The 23,630-nt window shown below is 39.5% G+C and overlaps 1 protein-coding gene across 2 annotated transcripts in view; it reads left to right on the top strand.

Annotated features, from left to right (window-relative positions):
• Window positions 1-16,270, top strand: part of PRRX1 (paired related homeobox 1) — a 73,194-nt gene extending 56,924 nt beyond the window's left edge. Inside the window, exons 3-5 of one of the 2 annotated variants that reach the window (XM_038542570.1) lie at window positions 3,199-3,380; window positions 7,139-7,210; window positions 12,883-13,020. In XM_038542570.1, the coding sequence (XP_038398498.1) occupies window positions 3,199-3,380; window positions 7,139-7,193 (237 nt within the window). In that variant the 3' untranslated portion in view covers window positions 7,194-7,210; window positions 12,883-13,020. Of the gene's footprint in view, window positions 1-3,198; window positions 3,381-7,138; window positions 7,211-12,882 lie in introns of both variants that reach the window. The other variant, XM_038542569.1, reaches the window with a different exon arrangement.
• The last annotated feature ends 7,360 nt before the right edge of the window (window positions 16,271-23,630 follow it).

Here is a 23,630-nt window from a genome sequence, read left to right as displayed (position 1 = left end):
AGGCCAATCTGTCTTGTCTTCTTGATGAAATTATTTTTTTGTATATTTGTGCTCAGTCTGGACTTGAGGGACTTCTTTCTGCAACTGACAAATCTCTTGGCCAACAGGGACCTAAGCTAGACCCCGTGGGCATTGGGGTGGGAACCATGTCTGTGCCATGAGATGGGGCATACAATAAGGGACACTTGTTGAGTTGATGGAGAGGGGCCTGAAGATCCCTTCAGCCTGTTGAGAAAGTTTGTGGGGGTTCTGCCCATAGGGAAGCAATGACCTCACCTAGAAGTGCTCTGTAGGGGAAAACAAGAGGTCAGCAACAAAAGGGAAAGTTGCCTAGACTCCTAACCCACATGGGTTAGGAGAAAGTGTGAGGCACTCAGCACTGTTTGGCAATCCCTCACGGCTCAGGTGAGAATGACCCACAGGATCTGCAGGGACAAGACTCAGTTTTGCTGTCTGGATTCCGCCATCCAAAGCAAAACCCTGAGGTTTGCCTTCCCACATCCTCTTCTCCCATGCTGCTAACCACAGCTCTCCAAACATGCTCTGGATTTCCACTCTTAAATCCCTTCCTCTCCCTTCAAACCCCCCATATCTTCTATGCCCCAAGTCTGGCCTGCTGCAGTGCAATGAGTAATTTTAGACCAATAACCCACAGTACCTAGAAGCACCACTTTTACCCTGATGATTTGAATTGTAAATACAGATACCTGGACTGGGCAGTGCTGGAATCTTTTTTTTTTTTTTTTTTAATGTGAAAGAGCAGTTTGTGAGCTGGTCTTACCCTACATTACAACGATAAACAAATGCTTTCTTATATGTGGAAACTATTTTCTCCTCGTTTCTCACCCTACTATGTTCTAATCCCTCGGACCTGTGGACATTTTGTATGTGAGCAGGACAGAGTTCTCCCTCCACAACTCTATTCCTCCTCCATGAAGTTCACCTTCCCCTAGTCTGCATTGCTCTCTTCTGGCCCTGGCCTTCTTTATGGCATTTATCACAACAGGACACCTATTATATTGAGTTGTATGTGAGCCAACTTCCCCAACTAGAATCCTCTTGGATGGAGGCCATATCTTATCATTTTTGCAAAGTTCATTTTTTTTCCTCTCTTTCTTTTTCCTCTCCTTTCTTGCCTCTCACCCCCAAACATCTATCAAGCATCTATTAGACTCTTGGAACTGTTCTGATTTACTGGGGGTGAGTAAGACACTGGCCCTCTCCTTAAGGGTATTGTAGACTGGAGGCAGAGAAGATGGATGCACCTGCCATACTGTTATGATATAGTAAGATGATTCCTACACTAAAGGAATATATGAGAATTGGCGATAGACCAGAGGCGGGAATATGCCCAGGGAAAAGGGGAGAAAATACACATATATTAAGCACCCATTCTGTGCCAACTCTCATGACAGCCCTGTGAGTATTATTTTCTCCATGTGGTTAGGAGACAAAGGATCAGAGGCATTAAATAACTATTCAATGACAAATTTTTTAAGTAGTGGGGCCAGTATTTCAATCCAACTCTGTTAGACTTTAAAGTCACGTTCTTTCCACTACAACTCTTTACAGAGGAGGCAATATTAAAGTCCAATATTGACAAGCAAGTCTTTGAACACCTGAGCGGAGAGCGGGGGGAGTGGGAGACTACCACAGGCAGAGGGAACATTCGGTGTGAGTACGAAAGGGGGGAATAACTGAATACATCTGGTAGTCTCGAGCCCACGGGAGGAGCTGAAGTGATGGAGGGCCAGTGCATGAGGTCCAAGTGATGCAGAATGTGGCTGGGTTGGTGGACCAAGAACTAATTCCTGAACAGCCTGTGTTCTATGGTAAGAAGTTTTGACTTTATCCTGTGAGTGATGGAGAGCCAGTGGATGATATACAGCAGGTGTGAACATGATCCCTTTGAATTTAAAATGATAAATGTAATAGTAATGCCAGGAACATGTGAGAAACAAAAGAGCTGGGCATGTGTGAAGCCTGAAATCGAGGTCCAAACTCTCCTTTCCTGTTTTCTGCCTGGGCCCTTCCATGGACTCAACTCCAAGGGGTACCAGCCTCATGGTATTTTATACCAATGTTGCTCCCAGGAGTCCTGCAACTATCCTCAACTCCAAACCATACAATTCCTTTCTCCCATGCCTTGTTATGCATTTCTGTAATTGTACCTAAAAGACTTGTTCTGTAGTTTTTCAAACTTACATGTCTGTCTTCTTTTAATAGACTGTGAGCTGCTTATGAAGAAAGACTAAGTCTCATCTCTCTATTCCTGGCAATTAGCACAGTCTGGAACAGGACAGGGACCCCATAAAGATTTCTTGAATGAGTAAACGGTAGTATAAAATTCCATGGCATTTTGGAAGACTTGTATGACCATGAGTCAGATGTCCTTGAGCACAGAAACTCAGCCATTTATTATTTGAGTGAACTTCCAGATTACTTAATCTCATCAAACCTTGTTTCTTCAACTCTGAAATAGAACAAATAAAACCTAATGTATGGAATGGCCATGACAAGTAGAAGTAATAATGTATGCAATGTGCTTATGGGAGTTCCTGGCCCTAGTAGCACTTGATAAATGCTATATGTGTTATGAGCTATAGCTGACACGGTCTCTAGCTGCTCTTCCCTGTTATCTCTTTGCTCTTCCCCTGGTGCTCCTTGCATCTTCCAAATGAGCCACTTGCTTTGTCAATTCTTGCCGCAGGCACCATTTGTGAGATGAGGAATTTTCTTTTAATGTGTGATAAGTTTTTTGAAAGTAGATGATATTTTCACCTTTTGAAGAATTTTGAAAAACAAACAAACAAAAACATTTTAAGTCATGGTATCCATGGCAGAAGTCTAATAAGGTTTCTCTCTTTTCCTTGATGACAAAACAACAGGATCTTAACCCATATTTTGCTGCTCTGTGGGTTAGTGGTGGATCTCATCTCTGGAGGCATGATTATGGAAGTCCCTCTAGGTTCTGTTTCATAGTCTTCTCTGCTGATAGAATAACTCACTACTGTGGCCCAGCAGGGAAGGACTGTGGCATCTTTGTATTGTTGTGGGAAGAATTCTGTACCTGCATCTTCCTTGGGGAGGGGTTATACAGTAACATTGGCCAGGGCATTGTTCCTTATTTGTGTAACCTCTTCATCTTTGTTTTCCTCTTCCTCCTTGTGCCCTGCTGCCCTCCTGACACTCTTCCAGGTGTGGTTTCAGAACCGAAGAGCCAAATTCCGCAGGAATGAGAGAGCCATGCTGGCCAATAAAAACGCTTCCCTCCTCAAATCCTACTCAGGGGACGTGACTGCTGTGGAGCAGCCCATCGTACCTCGTCCTGCTCCACGACCCACCGATTATCTCTCCTGGGGGACGGCCTCTCCGTACAGGTGAATGACTGGCCCAACCCCCTTGCTCCACTTCCACACGTTTCTCAGCGGTCGGTCACATTCAAAGCTGCTGGTGCGGCTGGCTGACATTTCTTACTGGGTTAACCTCTTCAGAGACATTCAACTTGCTGACACCCCCAGATTTTCACGGGAGATCACTAGTTGCCCCAGGAGCAGGGTTTGGGGCAGAAGATAGAGGGCAGGCCATCAGCAATCTTCTCTTGGACTCAGGAACTCTTGCAAAGGTTTCAAAGATGGGGAAGAATCTAAAAGAAAAGATCATTAAGCTATGTCCCAAGTCCCTCTTGCAACCATTCAGGACAAAACTTGACTCCATTTCCAAATTTAAGATAGATGTGTTTTGTCATGCTCAAGTAGAAATTTAACTTGTAAGGCTCCAAGTGTAGGCTTGAAGGCAAACTTTACAGTAAAACTGATTTTGAATTAAAAGAAGAAAAGGAGGAAAGATAAAGGAAGGGAAGAAGGAAGGAGAGAGAGAGAGACAGACAGACAGAGAGGGAAGGAAGGGAAATCCACGACCATTCTGATCACGCTCATGGCCACAGTCCATTATTAGCAGGTGGGGATGTCTTATGATCCAAAAATACCTTCCTGTTCTATTGTAAATTCTTACCTATGCATCTGAAGTTCTTTGGGGTCAGTTTGTCTGTGCGGGGCATTTAAAATATAAAAGCAATGTATAATTTACACAAAATTTTTATATTAAAAGGTGAAGAATTTTAAAGAAGCAAATAACAGAGTACTATTTCAATATCTTGGAGAGGCTTTTAATCTCCATTTATTATGATGTTCAGATAATACAAGTTAATGTCCAGGGGAAGCTGAGACCCAAGTGCCTAAAGCATCCTCATTGTTCGAAAGTGCCTTTCTTTGAACCTAAACCTGAGTACTCTTAGAAACCAGGTCAAGGCTGTGTGCTCTCTCTGGCCAATCACAGTGGAGGAAGTATTCACAGATTCATTTATTATGCTTTTATTTGCCTTTTTTATTGCTAAAGTTAATTAATGCTTTAAGGAAAGGTCTAAAACTAATTATAGGAGATTATCTTCCAGCTAAAGCTGAACTCCTAATGTGAAATACCACATTTGTAAAATGCAAATATTTTACAGAAATTAATGGTTTTAATCAAAACATAAGGCCTCACCTAAATGTTCTTTCTGTTCCAAATCAATTCCTTGAAAGAAATGCCATGAATGTACTTGGATTTTTTCTTTTAAATCCCCCATTGTGAAATTAGCCTGAATTACATTGGTTTTGGTACTTAGAGACCCCATGCCTGAGAAATTGGAAATTTCTATAGCTCTCAGATATAGTAAGCCTCGCTGATTTCAAAAGATCAGTCCTATCTAAATATCTAATTTAAAATTTAGACTCTTTTCCCATAGGACTTACCAAAAACACACTTTGGAGACCATTGTGAAATCACATATTCTTTAATATTTTCAATACGTAGAAGACTGCTCTGTTTCTCGATAAATATTGGTAGCTCACAGACTCACTAAATGGCTTGGGAAATGGATGTGGTTCAAAGCTTGATGTTTCAAGGTCTCTGGTTTGAATTTGGTCATGACCAGAAAGTATTGCTCCTTTTCCTGCCTGGGTCCCAATTAGGAACTTTTCACACCAGCTCTAAACCATCCAGATGGCTGCCACATAGTCTTTACCAGTGGAAGCCTGAGGGCGGTACAGTGTGTGGGTAGGGCTGAAATCCTCCCTGATTAATATTGGATCAGACTGCCTGCATCTCAGCGAAAGGTGAAGCCCTGGTGCCTGCATCACACATATTTTGTATGTGTGAATCTAACTGTAATTATTAACATGCAGTTTATGTGTGCCTTTTTTGGAAAATGTTCTATTTTATTTTGAAAGATTATGTAGAAATACTAGATACTTTAAAAAAATTCATAATGCCACCATCTTGACATAACTAGTTTGTTTATTTTTGCAATTAGAGTTCAGTATTTTATATAGTGTAGCTTTAGTGTACATATTTTGTATTCTGCTGTTTTCATTTAAAAGTCATATAAACTAGTGCTTTTTATGCATTTCATGGTATATACTTTTATATAATTTTTTCTCTTAGATACAGAGTTTGTAAAAAAAATAATTAAAAGTCGCATAGAATCTGATTGTTCATATTCTGTATGAGGAATAAATTAATCTCCAGATAGAAGTAGAAGAATGATGGTTTAAAGCAGTAATTTAATCAATATCAATGTTTTTGACCCAATGTTTACTGAAGTGTTTATATTTTGGTTAATTTCTAAAAGTGGCAAGCTCTTCTGTTACCCGGAGATTTTTCTGCTATGTTTAGAACCAGAATACATTACGGTTTCACATTTTGAAGCTTGGTAGGAAACATGTCTTGTTTAGGAAACATAAAAGAGAAACAAGTGATGAAAAGCAAAGGAAATGATAGACCTTCTGTGTTATAAAAAAAATAATAACTGGCTATTTCTTTTGGTACATTGATGTCAAGTTAGTTATCTCACATGTGACATTCATTAAAAGGCATTTCTTTTGGTTAATCCTTGGAACGCTCCTGTGTGCTAGCTCCGTCCTTGCTCTGGTTTCAAAGAAGAAACTGAACACTAAGCCTTCAGCAAGCAGAATGAGACCCAGTGCTCGTGATCCTTGTTTCTGTTCAGCAATTAGGCCACATCACCATATTTTCATTCAAATTAAACTTGCATTCCATTGAACATAGTAAAAAGTGTAAGACTTGGAACCTATGTAAACATGCCCTTTGGATTCACTGTCTATCTCAGATCAGTGAAGCACGCCTGTGGCTAAGAGTCACCTTCTGGGGTGTTTCACCCCCTGGGATGACTGATGTGGCTTGGTCATACAACCCAGGGACAGTGAGCAAACAGTTTTGCCAGAGAGGACAGTTTGCTGACTTCCACAGCTCTCCCCTGGAAGAGGAGAGGAGGAAACCAAGACTCAAAGCAATTGTTTGCATATGGTCAGAATTATGAGATGGGATATTAGCCAACACATTTTTTGCTGGGTGTCTTTTATATCCAGAGTGGTGGCTGTATAATTTATCATTCAAGCTGGAACACGTTTAAGAGTGAAAGGGGGGTGCTATTAATAATGACACCAGAACAACAGGCGTAACTGGGGACATATGGTTCATCCTGTTTATAGCATGACATGGCCTCGTCTGTTCCCTTGAGCATCTTGTAGGTGATGACGTCAGGCAGGCAACTGAGTCACCAGGAGGAGTAAACATTCTCTCACAGACACTACTGTCCTGGCAGGTGCCCTCTTCATCTACCCATAGCCAGTTGAGGGAAGCTCGTTTCTGGCACATATGCCCATTGCTTAGCTCAACTGTTTTCCATAGACAAAGGAGAACACGCACAGCACCAGAGGTATTAAGACTCACGGATCTTGTGGTGCTTTGCCTCTTGGGGAGTGGTGATCAACCAAATCCCAGGCTTTTAACTGTTATTCTAGATGAAGTAGTCAAGAAGCCTCTCCCTAGAGACATCCGTTCCTATGGGAGCTAGGAAATGGCCTGGATCTGCACTGTTGGTCTGCAGTGCCAATTCCAGAGGGAGGACTGGGCTTCAAAGAAAACTAGTGACAGGCAAAAGAGCAGCCAGCTGTCCTTGTCCACAGCTCCCCTCCCCATCCTTCTCCTCCTCCCCCATTTGATCGTGGTCACGGTGCTGCCTGACATCCACTGAACGCATTTGGCTCATTTCTCCCTTTCACGCTTTCAAAAATAGATCCTCGTCCCTCCCAAGATGTTGTTTACACGAGGGGCTTCATAACGGATTCTAACGGAAGACACTGAAAAGGTAACTTGTCAGAGGGGGAAGAGGGTGGCTGCTGGGGGTAGGGTTTAAGTGGGAATTAAGTGTGTTCAAGAAAGCGGGTCTTGCAGTTTTAGTGATGCCAGTAGTGAAATCCTCAAGTGGGGAATACTCTGGGAAATCGGATCTGCAAGCATATGTGCCCATAAAGTTAAGGGTAGTATGATACCCTAAGGTAGAGCAGGACTCCTCAGAGATTACTGAGCATGTGAATCACTTGGGATTGTGTTGCAATGCAGACTCATTCTGTAAGTCTGGAGCAGGACTTGGGGTCTGCATTTTTAAGTTGCTTCCCTGTGATGCTGACGCTACTGACACTCAGGATTACATGACTGTAGGACATAGGGCAGGGGTCAGAAGAACTGTGTTCTTGTCCTGGCTCCTGCTGCTTCCCAGGCTGGTTGGAGCATCAATCTCTTATGTAGCCTTGCATCTAAGGTTGAATTAGCAATGTTTCCCCACTACATATCTCACAGGGGCATTTGATTCCAGGCAGTCAATGTGCATTTCAAAAAAAAAAAAAAAAGATAGGAAAGTCCTAGAGAAAAGAGAAAGATGCAAGTCTCCGTGTATAAAAACATTTCTAGAAAGAAAAGTTAAATATAGCAGAAGGATCACTGAAACTACAGTGTAAACTGGAATGTGGTCCAAGTGGATCTACTTTAAAAGCTAAACTGCATTTGAAAAATCGACTTCTGCATTTGAAAAACAGAAGTCAGAAATACTTATTTACTTCATGAAAGATCACTTCCAAAAGGATTTATGGAGTCTCTCTTTACAAGTAAATGTGCAGAGGAAAACTGAGATGGGGTTGTCTTAGATGAAGCAGATATACCTCTGTTCTCACAGGGACAAAAGAACAATCCAGAAAGATGGTCTCCAACCTCTGCACATCACAGGCAGAGTCGCAAAAGCCTTAACAGCCTTTGGAAAAATCCCAAGCTGGTGAAACCGTAGGATCTCAGGATGACACAGACTCTCGGGCTGACAGATTTGTCTTTGGGGGGAAATTTTCAACAGCTTGTCATCATTTGTCCAAGAGGGCCAAAGAGAAAACAAAGTTAGAGTTGAAAACTGAGGCAGGCATTATTTTTCCTGAGTGTTCCTCGATTGTTTTGTGATTTGTGGGACATACACCACGGGTGATTCGAAAACAGAGCGGCAGATGCCCATAAGTTTCTTGGCTTTAAATTCATACCGTATATAGAATTTTCCATGCTTCCTTGGAGTTTGGCAGTCATCTGAACATGTTCCTCCTCCCGACAACCTTCCGGGTAGGTTGAAATGATCAAAAATGATTTGTCCCCAGTGCAAATGGAACTCGAACCCTGCCGGTGGTTAGCATTCTGCTGTCTGTGGCTAAGCTCCATCTGTTAAGAATCTCCAAATAAGGAGATGGAAAAATTTCAAGCTTACTTAAATGTGTCAGCTCTGTACAAGTCCCCGTGCAGAGCTGCTGAATCAACAGATGGGATACAAGCTTTTCTTTTCCATCTCCAATTCCTCAATGCACTTTATTTGGCAGTGCAGTTTCTCGGACACAGACATTCTTAAAAACTCAAGAGAAATGATGCTTTTGCCAAATCCAATAAACCCAGTCCCTGAACTCATCTCATGTCTGCCTCCTGTTAGAGGAGCAGGTGGTTCTCAGAAGGCAGGACCAATGGGCAGGATCTCTTAGTGTTGGTAAGCAGGCTCTTGGCGTTATCCTGTGCTTAATTGATACAAATCACTTAGTTTCTGTTTCACGTTCTGATCTTGGTAAGCTTAATCCTGTGTAGGAATGAGTGGTCATTTTGCATTCTGAATGGCCCTAGAAAATTGGCCGAAAACAGCTAATCAATCCTCCTTGGTTTCATCTTGTAAGAAAATGTTTCAAGGTTCTCTCTCCTTTCCTAACACAGACCTTCATAAGCTTTGGTGCCATGGAAAACAGGTGGTCACAAACAATCTTTCGCATTGGCAGCCAGTCAAGGCTCTCTTGCATCTGTTGTCACTTTAGGAAATGGGTCCTCTCCAACTTTTCATGCTGTTTTTAAAGCATGACTAAGCTGCTCTAGAGTACCCACTCATTAATCCTGCCTTCTCTGACCTGTCACAAGTCTTGCTTGTCACTGGTATGTCAAAGGACTGCTCACTGCATGCCTCTATGGCTCTTTTAGTGCAAGCTGAGAAACTAGAACCATGTCCAACTACCAGAAGGAGCACAAACTCATAATTCTTTAGTATGTGCACAAAATATCCCTATGGTCTCTACTTGCAGGGTTATATATTGTAAACATTGGTTAAGAGGCTATGAAGTAAGACTGGCTCTGTTCTTTTATCCTACTTCTTATCGCTATGCAATGTGCTGGAGTAAGTTAGATCCATTTTTGAAAATGTATAACTTTCCTAAACATTTATCAGGTGAAAATGTTATCATTTAATGAGCTCCTAGAGAATTGCAAAACTCACTCATTAAGATCGGCTGCTTTTTTAATCTTTATGTCCCATTAACTTGAGCGCTACCTATAAGGCATTGTCACAGTGTCACTAATGCAGTGGTGTTCTTATGATGGCACCACAGTACAATTGGACAAGGATTCTTTCTCAACTCTAGAAACTCAGGCTACCATTTAAGGGAGAGTGTCCCAGTGAAAATCCAATTTTCTGTGCAGTATATAACTAATTTACATTGATTTGGGTTTGAGATGGAAAATGGATCAACATTTATCTCATTTGGGAAGAGATATCTGTTCTGCACTAAAGGGAGAATCTCAGGATCTCCAAGAGACGTGTTACCATATGAATAACAGACTAGAATATCAGATGAAGTTAGTAAACTATGAGGTAACTATAGCAAAAAAAAAGTCTGTATAATAGATAATATTGAAGTCACAATTAGAGTAGACATTTCTAGAAAACAGCGATACTGTCTTCAGTAAATGAAAATAATACCCCAAGGTTACATTCCCCTTTGTCTACTATGGAAAATGGACTATCAAAAAAACGAGGAATCTCTATTAAGTAGATTTTGCTTGTTTAAAGTCTCAAAGACTTGACCCCTTGGAAAATTAGGTCAAGTACTTAAAAGAGTACTCCATGACACTCTATAGTTTACCATCAGATAATTTTTTTTCTTTATGCTCTCTCATAAAGTTTTAGCCTTCTGTTTCCAGAAGCTACTCAATTTTACTCCCAGTGTTTAACAAATAATACAGAGAACTCACCATTTCAGCTTCTCTCTTATGCATTTTAAATGGTACTATGTACCATATTCAGAACTTAATTCTCTCACGAAAACTGGTTGAGAAAAGCTGACTTGGTTTATTTCATAATCTATAACTTAGGAACATTTCCTAAATCCAAATGTCTCTTTTCTTAACTATTTACATCTTTGATTTTATTGAGATCTTAGATTTCAGTATATCCTAGCAATTTCTTCAGTGTAGGATTTATAGGTTTGCATATATTTCTGATAGTTTCTTGAATGGAAGCAAGTAATTCATATAGGAATTAAATGGTGATATGTATATGGGTTTTGAAAATAAATGACTTTTTTTTAATATATTACCAAAAACAGAACAAAACAAACGGACAAAAACCTTGTCCCATTTTAAAAGATTGTTCTGATCCTTTATCTCACTCCTAATTAAAACTTACCTTAACTGGGGACTCTTTTTCTTCCTCTTTTGGTAGACAGTGGTAGAAGTGATAGTCCGTTGTATAAATCTAATTTGCACTAATATTTGTTCATTTTTTACTACCAAAAGATATTTTGATGGGTCAAGAATATGTAGTCATCAGCCCCTGCTTTTGTCCTAGCCCTTTGATTTTGCTCATTCTGTTAAGAGACCAAAATTAATACAAAGGACTACTTCCTAAGGATGAAAGCATATTGATAAAACATTTTTAAAAAAATCATTACTCACAACAGGATGACAGAGATCAATGACACTGAGCAGGAACCCATTTAATCATACTAGATATTTCTCAGTTATCTATTCAATAAATGCTTTCTTGAATGTCAAATACGTGCCAGATATGATGTTAGCTCTACCTGGGGATATGGTGGTGAACAGGGTCAGGTGTGGTGTCTGATCTATGACCTTCAGTCGAGGAATTGAAATAAGTGCTAAATGGAAAATTACAGGGTGCCCTATGAGAACCTAACTTTGCATAGATGGTTAAGAGCATCTATCCAGAAATGGGTAAGAGTGAAGCGGGCAAAAATAAAATGGAAGAACATAGGATTCTCTTGGAACCCTTCTTCCTCCTTCTGCCTTAAGACACACACACAGGCACACTCACACCAGTGCTATAAGGTTTTAAATTAAGGATGTGTATTTCTGGAAAGACCTAGTGATCTGGGACTAATTACATTTCATTAACCTAATTTTCCTGGGTTAATTGCTAGTAACTGAGCTGAAATAGGCTATTGTGAGTCTTGACTATAAGTCTCGACTCTGTGGTCTCCCAAATAAGGATTCATGACACAGGCTCTCTATTTGTAGAGTAGCTTTAGTTTTCTCTCTTTCTAGTCTGTCACTTGATCCCCAGAACCACAAACTCCTGTGTGGCTGGTAAAATTGCACTGGAATGCAGGCAACAGCGGAGCACATGTCATTCCATTTAGAAGTCTATCTCATTTCAGGCCTCAGTTGAAAGGGATTTTGCTAATCTTAGAAACAACTAGAAACATTTTCATTTAATTAAAATGGGTTCCCTTTTAACTGTTTAGTAGACAGTAATGAATAATTTGCATCCAAGTCTAAGAGACTATTACTTTTTCCTTTAAAAGAAATTCATGGATTTGATTAACAGAAAACCACCAAATGCCCATTTCTGTCTGGCCGCATTTCTAGGTCTTAATTACAATCTCTGACAATGAAAAACAACTTCAGATTTTTTCTCAGGAGTAAGGACAAAAAGAAACGGTTACCTCTGAGGTCTGAAATCCTGAAACTGGCTGGAGCGTTTGGTAGTTTATCTAAGGGATTTAAACATTTCCCAAATAAGTGAACCCAAAAGGCATCTTGAGCTGCTCAAGTACTTTTGAGAAGAAGCTATAAACTCAAGGCCAGTCGGGATAGGAAGCTCTGGATTTGGCAGTACTTAGTGCTACCAACCATTGAATCAAGAATGAGTTGCTCAACTGGTTCTCAAGTACCCTATTTAGTATGGTATCCATTGATCACCTAAAATGTGTTAGACTTAAAGTCAGCTATTTAGTGTGAAGAGGGCAAAATGCCGTTTCCTTTTCAAATTCCTGCTTCTCTTGCTCACTGCTCCCACAGGCTGGTGATGGAGGCAGGAAGAGAGATTAAATAGTGTTTCAGTTGGTCGGCTGATGAAACATCCTGCTATTCAACATAAGCAGCTTTCTTCTCTCACCCTAGAAATAAATTATTATTCACTGTGTCCAACACAGCAAACACCTCTGCCCGCCCTGTATCACTCTCCCGTGCTTTCCCCTGTCCTTCCAAGCACTGCCATCTTTTCCCAAGTGCCTTAGACCAGTGGAGATCTGGGGCTGAAAGGGACCTCAGAGGTCATCCATCCAACCCACCTGCCCCTACCTGCCCCGTGCTGAGAGTTGCATCCATCTGGGGCACAGACTTGCAGCTTTGTGAAACTAATGCCTGTTATTCTCCCTGCTTTCTCCTTTGTCCCTACAGCGCCATGGCTACTTATTCTGCCACATGTGCCAACAATAGCCCTGCACAGGGCATCAACATGGCCAACAGCATTGCCAACCTGAGACTGAAGGCCAAGGAATATAGTTTACAGAGGAACCAGGTGCCAACAGTCAACTGAGGAAAAAAAAAAATTAAACAGGCCTAAGAAGAAATCAAAAACCATAAGACACCTATCCTGCTCTGTCATTTCTTCATCTGCTGGAAAAAAATAAATAAATAAAAACAAACAAACAAAAAACCTGAACTAAAAATATTGGGACCATGGCAGAGAAAAGCAGGAGAGGAGCAAAATGAAAATTAGTTAACCAATGTTTCTCCTCCCTCTGGGATACCACCACCAGTTGTTTCTGTGTGTTAATTTTGTTTTTTTCTTCTATTCATGCGCTTTGCTTTAATGTACTCCAAGCTTCTTCAGTTAGGTTCAGCCCACCCACCCCCATGATCGTATGGGTTTTAAAAAACCTACAGCAGCCAAAGAAACCATATATATATATATATATATATATATATATATATATATATTCAGAATAATTGTCTAATGTCTCTCAGTGACCTGTTTGAACCTCAGTGCCTTGCCCGATCCTTCTTCCCAATTCTCCGTATAGAAGCTCTAGGAACTTCTGAAAAGCCAAAGTCTTTCTGAAGAATCTGTGCCAGACATGATTTCCTGTCTCACTGTCTCCATGTCTGTTGGTCATGGTAAGGTTTTTCCATCAGCTACTGTTAAAAAAAGCAATTGTGTACAACATCTGGTGACTGGGTTGTCTAATCCAATGTGATTGGCTGTGTCTGGCTAATTCTAAGCTCTAAGCTGTAGATCTAAGCTCTTCATATAAACTATAGATTTAAGCTCTAAGCTGTAGATGATAATATTACCATCACCACCACCCCTCACCCCCATCCAACCAATCTGCCATCTTAAGTTAAAGATGTTTGTTGTTTTTGAATGATTTGCTGTCACGGGCTATTTGACAGAGAAATATATTTCACTTGAGAGAGGGAGAGAAATTTCTTTAGGAAAACAAAGACTGAGTTGTGAAAGGCATGGCCTACATCTCTTTAGTGCCTTAAGGATAGTCAGATGCACACTTATATATATACTGTATATATTTATATATTTTATATATATATATATAAAATATTCTTGCAAGCTTGAGTTTGCAGTTTCTCAAACACTACAAAAAGCAAATTTCACAGCATCACCACTGCCCTTAATCTCTAGTGATGAGATGTTTTTAGGGATTTTGTTTCCTTTCTTTCTCAACACAAAATTCTCATTAAGGCCACAGAGCAATTAATAGGACATCTATTTGAGAACAGGTCTCATTTTCACATTTGGACTTTAAATAAATTGGAACCTATTTGAGGCTGTAAAAATGTTCTTGAGTTTGGAGACTGAGCTCTGGTGGAATGGGAATATATCGTGACACATTATAGGAATTACACTTAGAGGAGGGAAAACCATGTCGTCATCTGCCCCTCCTCCACTTAACAGAAATCTGAAAGACACGTGTTTAAAGGGAATACTTAAAGTCTTGTCTAAATTCCAAAAATTTAAAAGGCAACTGTGGGCTATTCTAATATTTTGAAATAAAGTTTAGTACCTAGGGCTGTGAGCCAGGACTGACCTGTCTTTGTTTCTTTCTTTTTGTCTCCAGCTGTGCTTTTGTAACTTGTCAGGTGGACTAGACCAAACCACACCACCATGCTGTGCCTCAGTTTACCTTTTTGTAAAATGGGTTTAACAATACTTACCTACCTCACAGGGGTGTTGTGAGGCTCTATTCATTTGCTCCTTCATTCTTTACCTGTATTCTCTGTTTGTGCAGCACTTTGTAGCCATGGGAGGAAAGGGACTATAAAAGAATACAACATTAATGGAAGGATACGTTACCTGGAGGCCTTGTTTTCTAGCAAGGAAATGTTACCTTGCTGTAAATACTTATAGCCTTGTATTTGGAAATGAGAAATAGGTTTATATTAACAGACTTCTCAAAAATCACATCACTTGACCAAAGAATAATTTAAGATACACAGAACAGACTATTTTTGACATATTTTTATCCTGTCCAGGTTGGTTCTAAGAACTTAATTATCAGTAATTAAAAAGCTTTAGATTGATTTTGGCCAAATATGCCAACTCTGAGTGACAGGCAAGGACTGTTGAGTTTAAGATGCACTTTCAGCACACCTGTGTTCCCCCCCCTTGGCCTATCAAGTTGAGCTAACGGTGGTATTTTTTCAGCCAAACAGCCACCATTCTGAAAATATATTTTAAATGTTGAATCTGTACTTCTTTTAATAACAAGAAGAAAGCCCATCTTATGCATTTTGCTTTCATCCACTGATTCTCTCTTCTTTTAACATACTATTAAAATATTTCTTACCAATGTTTTATGTAGGCTGGCTGAACACCACATATTACTTGCTTCCTAAGGAGTCCTTTGACTAATTCTTTTGTCCTACTAGCTGCTGTGGATTATCCAGATTCAAAGGAACAGTGTAGTCTAACAGATTAAAATGTTCTTCATAAAATGAGTGCAATCTAAGGAATTGGTGAACTTTTGGAGTTTGGACTTCCAGGAATAGCTAAAAGTGAGTTTGGGTTATGGTACAGGGAACAGAAATCATACATGACAAGATGTTGCTAGGAAGGAGGAATTTTCAAAGATGGAGGAAAGGGATAGAAGGTCATATAAAACAAAATCATTTGAAGCTTTCATCCTGACATCCGTTTTCAGTAGTGAACAGAAAAGACTGAACCCAAAACCTAAGCACTACATGAAACTGGGCAATTTTGCCACAGATGCATGGGAAGCAATGTCTGGGAAAATCAGAGAGTAGCCAGCGCTGGTCAGCCATAGGAATTTTCATTGCTAAACAACACTACAAACATTTATTATCTAAGCACCTGATCAAATATACACATGAGACAAGCACTCAGTATTGTTCATTTATTATTGATTTTTTTAAAGTAGAAGTTTGATATATGATTTAGAGGAATAGACTTTTGGCTTCTATGCCAAGTCTCAACAGAGGGCCTCAGGCCAACAAAGTTCCAAGGCATATCCCCTATTCCTCACCTTCATTATACCCAGATGCAGATGAATACATGCAAACTGTCTGTCACCCCAATCCCTCCCCAAATAAGATGCTGATTTGTAGGATACTTGCAGGTTAAGTCAAACCAGAAGAGGTAATTGAATAAAAAAGGGAATGACACTTAGGGTATAAAGATCTCATAAGAAATGTAATATGTAAATTATATCTTGCTTTATGATGTAAAATATACATTGTTTGCGTTAGAATAGAAATGATTCCTTTTCAATAAAAAGAAGGATACTACTATGCGGTCTTTTGTTATACACATTTGAGTCTGCTGATTCTTTTCTCTTTGAACTTCAAAAATAGATCTGCTAGGACCTAAGGGTACATGCAGAAAAGAGTGAAAGTAAGAGGGATTTGTGAATAGAACTTTTATTGGAGTGGGATAGTATTTTCTAAAAAGGAAAGTAATCCATGCCTCAAAAGCAAAGACAATGGTAGGAGGTAGAGGGGGCATTTATTGGTATAACGGGTACACATAAAGTGGAACTTTTATGAGAATTTAGTTATTTTTTTACCCACATCTTTAACATCCACAATACCAGCTATATATGGCAAAACAGACCAAATATAAAGCACAGAACTTTATTTTAGAATAAAAAAGAGAGTTAAATTTACGTACCTATTGTATTTAGTGCTGGGTGTATGGTAATAGGGGAGGAAATAGAAAACCAAACTGGGAGATATGGATTCTGTTTTCATACAGATTAAGATCTGATTTATAAGAGAACTCTATGATGAACCAATGTATGCAACAGCTCAAGACAATGAATGAATGTGTCAAACAAATAAGGTAGATGAGAGACCAGAGAGGAAGAAAGAAACATGGAGCTGAAGTGGGAGAGGTTTCACAGAAGAACTGGACTAGGAGAAGTCCAGCTAGGACTGGGAGAAGAGGAGGTGCTGGCCTTCCAAGTCGGAGAGCAGAGAAGGGATGAAGGCAGAATTTGTGTTCAGGGACCATAGCAATATAAGCCCAGATGGGTTGGAGAGTTTATTTTGAAGCCATGTGGAAGAAAACACTGGAAATTGAAATTGAGCCTTCATCTTGCAGAGTATGGTGTGTCAGGACATAGGAGTTTGGAATTTTGCTCAGGCCAGAGAAATCCATTGAAAGTCATTGAGCAGGAAAAAAAAAAAAAAAAAAAAAAGGTCATGCAAAAAATACTACTTTAGCAGGATTATTGTGGTAAAAGAAGGAAGGTAAGCCAGAGCAGAACGGGAACTACAAGCAGAACAGTTAGAAGAGGGACAAAAAGCAAAGGTTGAATAGGAAACATCTCATAAAGAAAGAATCAATAGGACTTTATGGCAGGAAAAAGAGAATGAGTCTTAGATAATCCTGGTTTGAAATCTGGGAACTAGGAGAATGAATCACAGACAAAACTGACAGAAATAAACAGAAGCAGGGAGACCCAGTGACAAAAGACAATTATTGCAGTTTAGTTATTTAGTGTTACTGAATTTGAAAACCGAAATGTAAGTCAAAATATGAAATCTCAGCTTGAAACCAAGGTTGAGATCAGAGATAGAACTTTGGGACTCATCTATAGGGAGGTGATAAGGTGTTCCTACCTTGAGGAACAAGGATGAATGAGTTCCTCAAGAGGAGAGGGCATCATTGTGCTTCCATTGGATGTGTAGTTGACCCTTGAACTGTGCAGGTTTACTAATATGTGGATTTTTTTACAGTACAGTACTGTAAAAATATTTTCTCTTCCTTATTCTTTCTTTTTTTTAAAAGACTTTATTTATTTGAAAGAGGGAGAGCACAAGCAGCGGGAAGGAGGTGGCAGAGGCAGAAGGAGACCCAAACTGCCTGCTGAGCAGGGAGCCCAACACAGGGCTCAATCTCAGGCCCCTGAGATCAGGACCTGAGCTGAAAGCAGATGCTTAATCAACTAAGCCACCCTAGCACCCCCTTATGATTTTCTTAATAACATTTTCCTTTTTCTAGCTTACTTTATTGTAAAGATACAGCATATAATACATATGCAAAATTTGTCTCAATAGACTTCTTATGTCATTGATAAGGCTCTGGTCACGTTTTGGGGGATTTGAAAGTTTTACATGGATTTTTGACTGCACCGGGGGCGGTGTGTCTAACTCCATGTTGTTTAGAGGGTCAACTGTAGTTTCAGCCCAGGGAGGAAGATCAGCTTCTTTATTATCCCAGAGTTAAGCGAAGAGGAGTTTTCAAGGAGAAGGGAATTTTTAATATACTCAATGCTGTAGAGTAGACAGCTTAATTGGGGGTGTAGGAAAGGCCATTGGATGTGTGATTTTTTTCAAGTACAGTTTACTACAGTACTGGAGGAAGAAGGTACACTTTGACAAGTCATGGTAAGAATGAGTGCTTTAAAAAATGGAAATGGAAGCAGTGGCTTATAGACCACTTGTTTGAGACACTTCAGCATTGAAAGTTTATTAAAGAGGATTCTTTCAGCTTCAGGTGACAGAGACCCACCAACTGGTTCAAATTACAACGGCTTTTATTTTTTATTTTTTAAGATTTATTTATTTATTCATGAGAGACACACACAGAGAGGCAGAGACATAGGCAGAGGGAGAAGCAGGCTCCCCATAGGGAGCCCAATGCGGAACTCAATCCCAGGTCCTGGGATCACACCCTGAGCCGAAGGCAGACACTCAGCTATTGAGCCACCCAGGTATCCCACAAGGGCTTTTATTTAAAACCCACTAGGATTGCCCCCTGAACCCAAAGAAGTTGCTTTGCTGGAGTTAGAACAGCTCCCAGGATGCTAGACCCTGGCATGAGGCTCCTAGACCTGACAAGGTCCATACACCCTGCCCTGGAGCCCTCTAGAACTCTTCTGACTATGTCCTCCTCTGGACAACAAGTTTGCAGGGCCAAAGGATGTGTTCACCTGGAACCTGCACTCCTCATTGTAGGCCATCTTTCAGACACTTGGGATTTAGAATTCCCTGTCCCAATAATCTGGAGCCCATTTTCAAAGCCCCCATGGGCCTCTCTTCCTGAGACCACTGTTTGTGGGGATCAGGGTATGTAGATGGATCTTGGATATACACAATGCAGTTGCCACCTTTGCGTATGTTGACCTACTTTTGGTGCCAGGATAGGCTGATGTGAAAAGGGAAGTAGGCAGGCCACAGGCTGGGGTTCCAGGGTCTGACCATTCCCACACTGCCATATGCTGGAAAGGAACTCCAAAAGTTTGAGAGTTCTACATGTAAACTTGAATTTCTAGGTCATTATGAAAGTACATTCAATAAGATAAGAGTGTAGAATATAATTTGTTGAATAGTTAGCTTGATTTATAACAGAAATGTATGGACATAAACATGTGGACTTTCATTTGTACTCCTGCCCAGGCACTGCCCAGTGGATGAGCACCATATAACTCTTTTAAGATCTGACTTGGCTTTCTTTCTGGAGATCCCATTAGACAGAAATCCATGCCAGAAATCTTATTGAGACATAATTCTTGAATGTGGATCTATCCTGGCCCTACTTTGTTTTTGTTTTGTTTTGTTTTTTTCTTGTAGAAACAGGGCTGAGAGCTCTGCTCACCCCTAAGGCCTTGGTTTAAAGGTTTTAGTTAGTCTTCTCCCTTGGGACATGCTCACAGAAGAGTTTTGAACAAAGTTAACCTGTCGCCTCTCCTCAGCAGCATCTCAGTAAGGTGCTTTACAGTGGATGGGGCTTGGAAACTTTGCATCAGGCTTGAGGGGAGAAAGGAAAGCAGAGAAGTTTGAGGAGGGGCTAAGATTCCTAGTCATTTCTCTAGCTTCTTTTAAGCACTGTGTCTCAAACTCCCAATACCACTTGAAAAGGGGGAAATCTTATATTTTCCAGAGTTTGTTATTGTCTGACCCTTGGGAGTCTTGGACATTTGGCGTTGGGTAGAGATCCTCCCTGTTCTACAAAGTACCTCAGGTCATCTGGTTCTAGATTTCAAGGTCTATAAGAAGCAATGCTTTATGTTTACCTATTAGTTTCTACACTGTCAGGTACATTTCAGTTGCAAGTGGCAGAAACTCAACTTAAATTAGGCTGAAATGGTTTAATTAGGGGATTTTTTATATGGATAGGGGGTAGGTCAAAGAATGAAAAGAATTCGAATTCTTCTAATTCTAGAAGAATTAGAGTGGTTCTGAAAATCACAGACACTAGAACTATAGAACTGAGACTTGACATCACGAGAACTCTCTGTCTGCCTCTCATCTCTGCAGGCAAGTTTTCTCCAGGTAGCAGGGAAAGTGGTTACTGATTGATGCATACCTCCACTATCTCACTTTAGAAAAAAAGATCAGAGGAACAAGCTCCTGTTACAAACATCCTGGGAGAGGACTCTATTGTCCTGATTTGTTTTGTTGATGCCCATGACCCAGACGCTGTGTCCTGCAGGTAGAGGGTTACAGAGCATCCAGAGGAGGGTGCCTGCCTATATCAGGCACCACTTGGGCAACAACACAATTCCTCTTTCTTCCATCTCTAGTTCTAGGCACAATGTAGCACTCAGTCCCCAGGATATTTCAACTTTGGAGGCCATATTTAAAAAATGGTAAAGCAGCAGGCAACCTTGAACTATGAAAAATGACTGCAGGAAGCAAACTACAACTCTTGCTGACCAGGAATCATCTTGGAGTGTTATTGTATGACAGAGAAATAAAGTTCTATTATGTTTAACCACTATACAAGGTCTATTTATTGTGCAACCTAGCTCAGCCTGACTAATGCACCTCCTTCCTTCTTTCCTTTCTTCCTTCCTTCCTTTCTTCCATCCTTCCTTTCTTCTATACTATCTACATTTCAAGCTAATTGTTGTATATTATAGATTTATAGCTCTCAATGACCACATATTCTAATTCTCCCAAGCTAGATATTATATGGATATCCATATTGTGGATCTTGCATCTTTTGGATTCTCCCTAATAAAGTAATTGAATGTTATAGTAAATTAATACACTAAACAACACTTTCAGTAAATTAATGCCTAACACTCTGGACTTCCTGGAAAAGATCTCTCAAGATGTTATTCTAGTTATAAAGAAAAAAAAGGCAGCATTCCTGAAAGGAAGATAGCCAGATCATCTACAAATTGAAGGCATCTGAAAACAATTTCTTAGAGTCATATATTTATTGCTTAGTGTCATTCAGTTAAGAAGAGGTAAATTCAGGCTAACAAAACTGGACTGCTAGAGAAACTCACACAAGTGCACAGGAAGACATGAACAAAAATGTTCATAGCAGAATAGTTTATCATAACAAAATATTGGAAACAAAATGTCCATCAATGGGCAAGTAAATAAATTGTGATATATTCACATAACAGAATATATTCAGAAATAAAAAATGAATGAATGAACCATGGCTATACATATCCACTTGGATACCTCTCAGAAACATAACTTTGAGGGGAAATAAATAAGTTCTAGAAGGCTGTATGACACTATTTATATGAAGCTTAAAAATGCACTCTAAAATATTTATTGTTTGTAAAAATGAATGTATGTGGTAAAAATATAAAAAGATGCATAGGAATGAAAATTTCAGAATAATAATTTCAGAAAAAGTAACTTCTGAGTAAGGATATAGGGGAGAGGATTGGAAAGGGCACCCTGGGTCCTTCAAACACATCTAAAATATCTAATTCCTTAAAAAAATAGGAGAAGCAAATATGACAAGTACTAAAGTTTGACAAAACTATGTGGTAAGTACAGTATTCTCATGATATTGATCTCTGTACTTTTCTATGCATATTATATTTCAGAATTTGTTAAATGTGGGAAGAAAAGAATGTGCATATATATCTTACCACCTCAGCTGGGGGTGGGGGTTAGGGAGGGAGATGGGAGACTGAGGTGGGTGTGCTTGTGTAATCCTAGATTTTGTTGTAGCCAAGTGGAGAGGAAAGATGTTATAATACATTTTTTAGAAGACAAAAAAAAAAAAAAAAGAATCTTGCATATAACTTAATTCACCCAATCAAGCTTCTAGGCCTAGAAGTATCAATGTCTCTGAAAGATTTCTACCAAAAATATCTCCCTCAGTTTACTATTATATCTAATTTGTACCTTCAGAGTACAGGTTTCCAGGAGACTTCCGTTAACTGAGCTGTATGAGGTAACCCATGCCTTGAAGTTATTATTAGCTATTATCATTCTGCATGATCTTGAAAGAATAAGACATAGTTTTGATACATGTGATGGAGGAAGAATAGTATGTGTGTGAGGTATGAGAGTCCTAGTGCAGAATAGCAAACTGACAAGAACTATATGGAAGGGAATTTAAGGGGATAACATGATGTAATGAGACAAGCATGGACCTTGTTTCCAGTCCCTGCTTAGTAACTTATTTGCAGCATAATCTCAGGAAGTTGCTTATGCCTTATGTGTATTTTTTCTTCTTTTGTAAAACAATAACCTAACCCATAGATTGGTGGGGGGATTAAATAAGACAACATACATAAAGCATTAACATCCTACTTGAATCATGTTGTGGATTTCCTTTTCCTTATATACTATCAAGGAACAACTCAGATATAGTGAAAAAAGTCCTGGGGTGTTGGTCAGGAAGCCCATGGGATTAAAACAGAAAGATGAGGGAAGTGTGGCAGCAAGAGAAGGAGGAAAAATGCAGAAAGGAAAAGAGGGAACATGTAGAATGTGTGTGACTGCCTCTCTCTTCCTAAAAGTATACACAAGCTGTTTTTCCTGTTGCCTAGCTACTCTTAAAATTGACGTGTCTTTACAGGCAGTAACGACTTTGACATTGGCTGCAGCAACTTCTTTCTAGATATGTCTCCTGAGGTAAGAGAAACAAAATAAAAAATAAACAATCGGGACTATATCAAAATAAAAAGCTTCTGCACAGTGAAGGAAACAATAAAACTAAAAGGCAACCTACAGAATGAGTGAAGATATTTGCAAATGACATATCTGATAAAGGATTAGTATACAAAATATATAAAGAGCTTATAGAACTCAACATCCAAGAAACAAATAATCCAATTAAAAAAGTGGACAGAAAAAAAAAGTGGACAGAAGACATGAATAGACATTTCTCCAAAGAAGACATATAGATAGCCAACAGACACATGAAAAGATGCTCAGCATCACTCATCATCAGGCAACGCAAATGAAAACTACAATGAGATATCACCTTACACCTGTCAAAGTGGCTAAAATCAACAATACATGAAACAACAGGTAAGGCTGTGGAGAGTGGGAAACACTCTTGCACTGTTAATGGGAATGAAAACTGGTGCAGCCACTCTTGAAAACAGTATATAGGTTCCCTAAAAAATTTAAAAATAGAACGACCCTACAATCCAGCAATTACACTCAAAGAATACAAAATACTAATTCAAAGGGATACATGTACCCTGATATTTATAGAAACATTATCTACAACAGTCAAATTATGGAAACAGCCCAGGTATCCATCAATTGATGAATGGATAAAAAAGATATGGTATGTATACATGCACACACATATACACATATATGCATATATACACATAAAATATTTCACTGTATAAGTATATACAATGGAATATTACTCAGCCATAAAAAAGAATGAAATCTTGCCATTTGCATCGACATGGATAGAGCTGGAGAGTATTATGCTAAGTGAA

This window comes from Canis lupus, chromosome 7 (genome assembly GCF_011100685.1).
Source record: "Canis lupus familiaris isolate Mischka breed German Shepherd chromosome 7, alternate assembly UU_Cfam_GSD_1.0, whole genome shotgun sequence".
Classification (NCBI taxonomy): Eukaryota; Metazoa; Chordata; class Mammalia; order Carnivora; family Canidae; genus Canis; species Canis lupus.
Note: the sequence above shows the minus strand (reverse complement) of the source record. Positions and strands in the feature narration are given on the sequence as shown.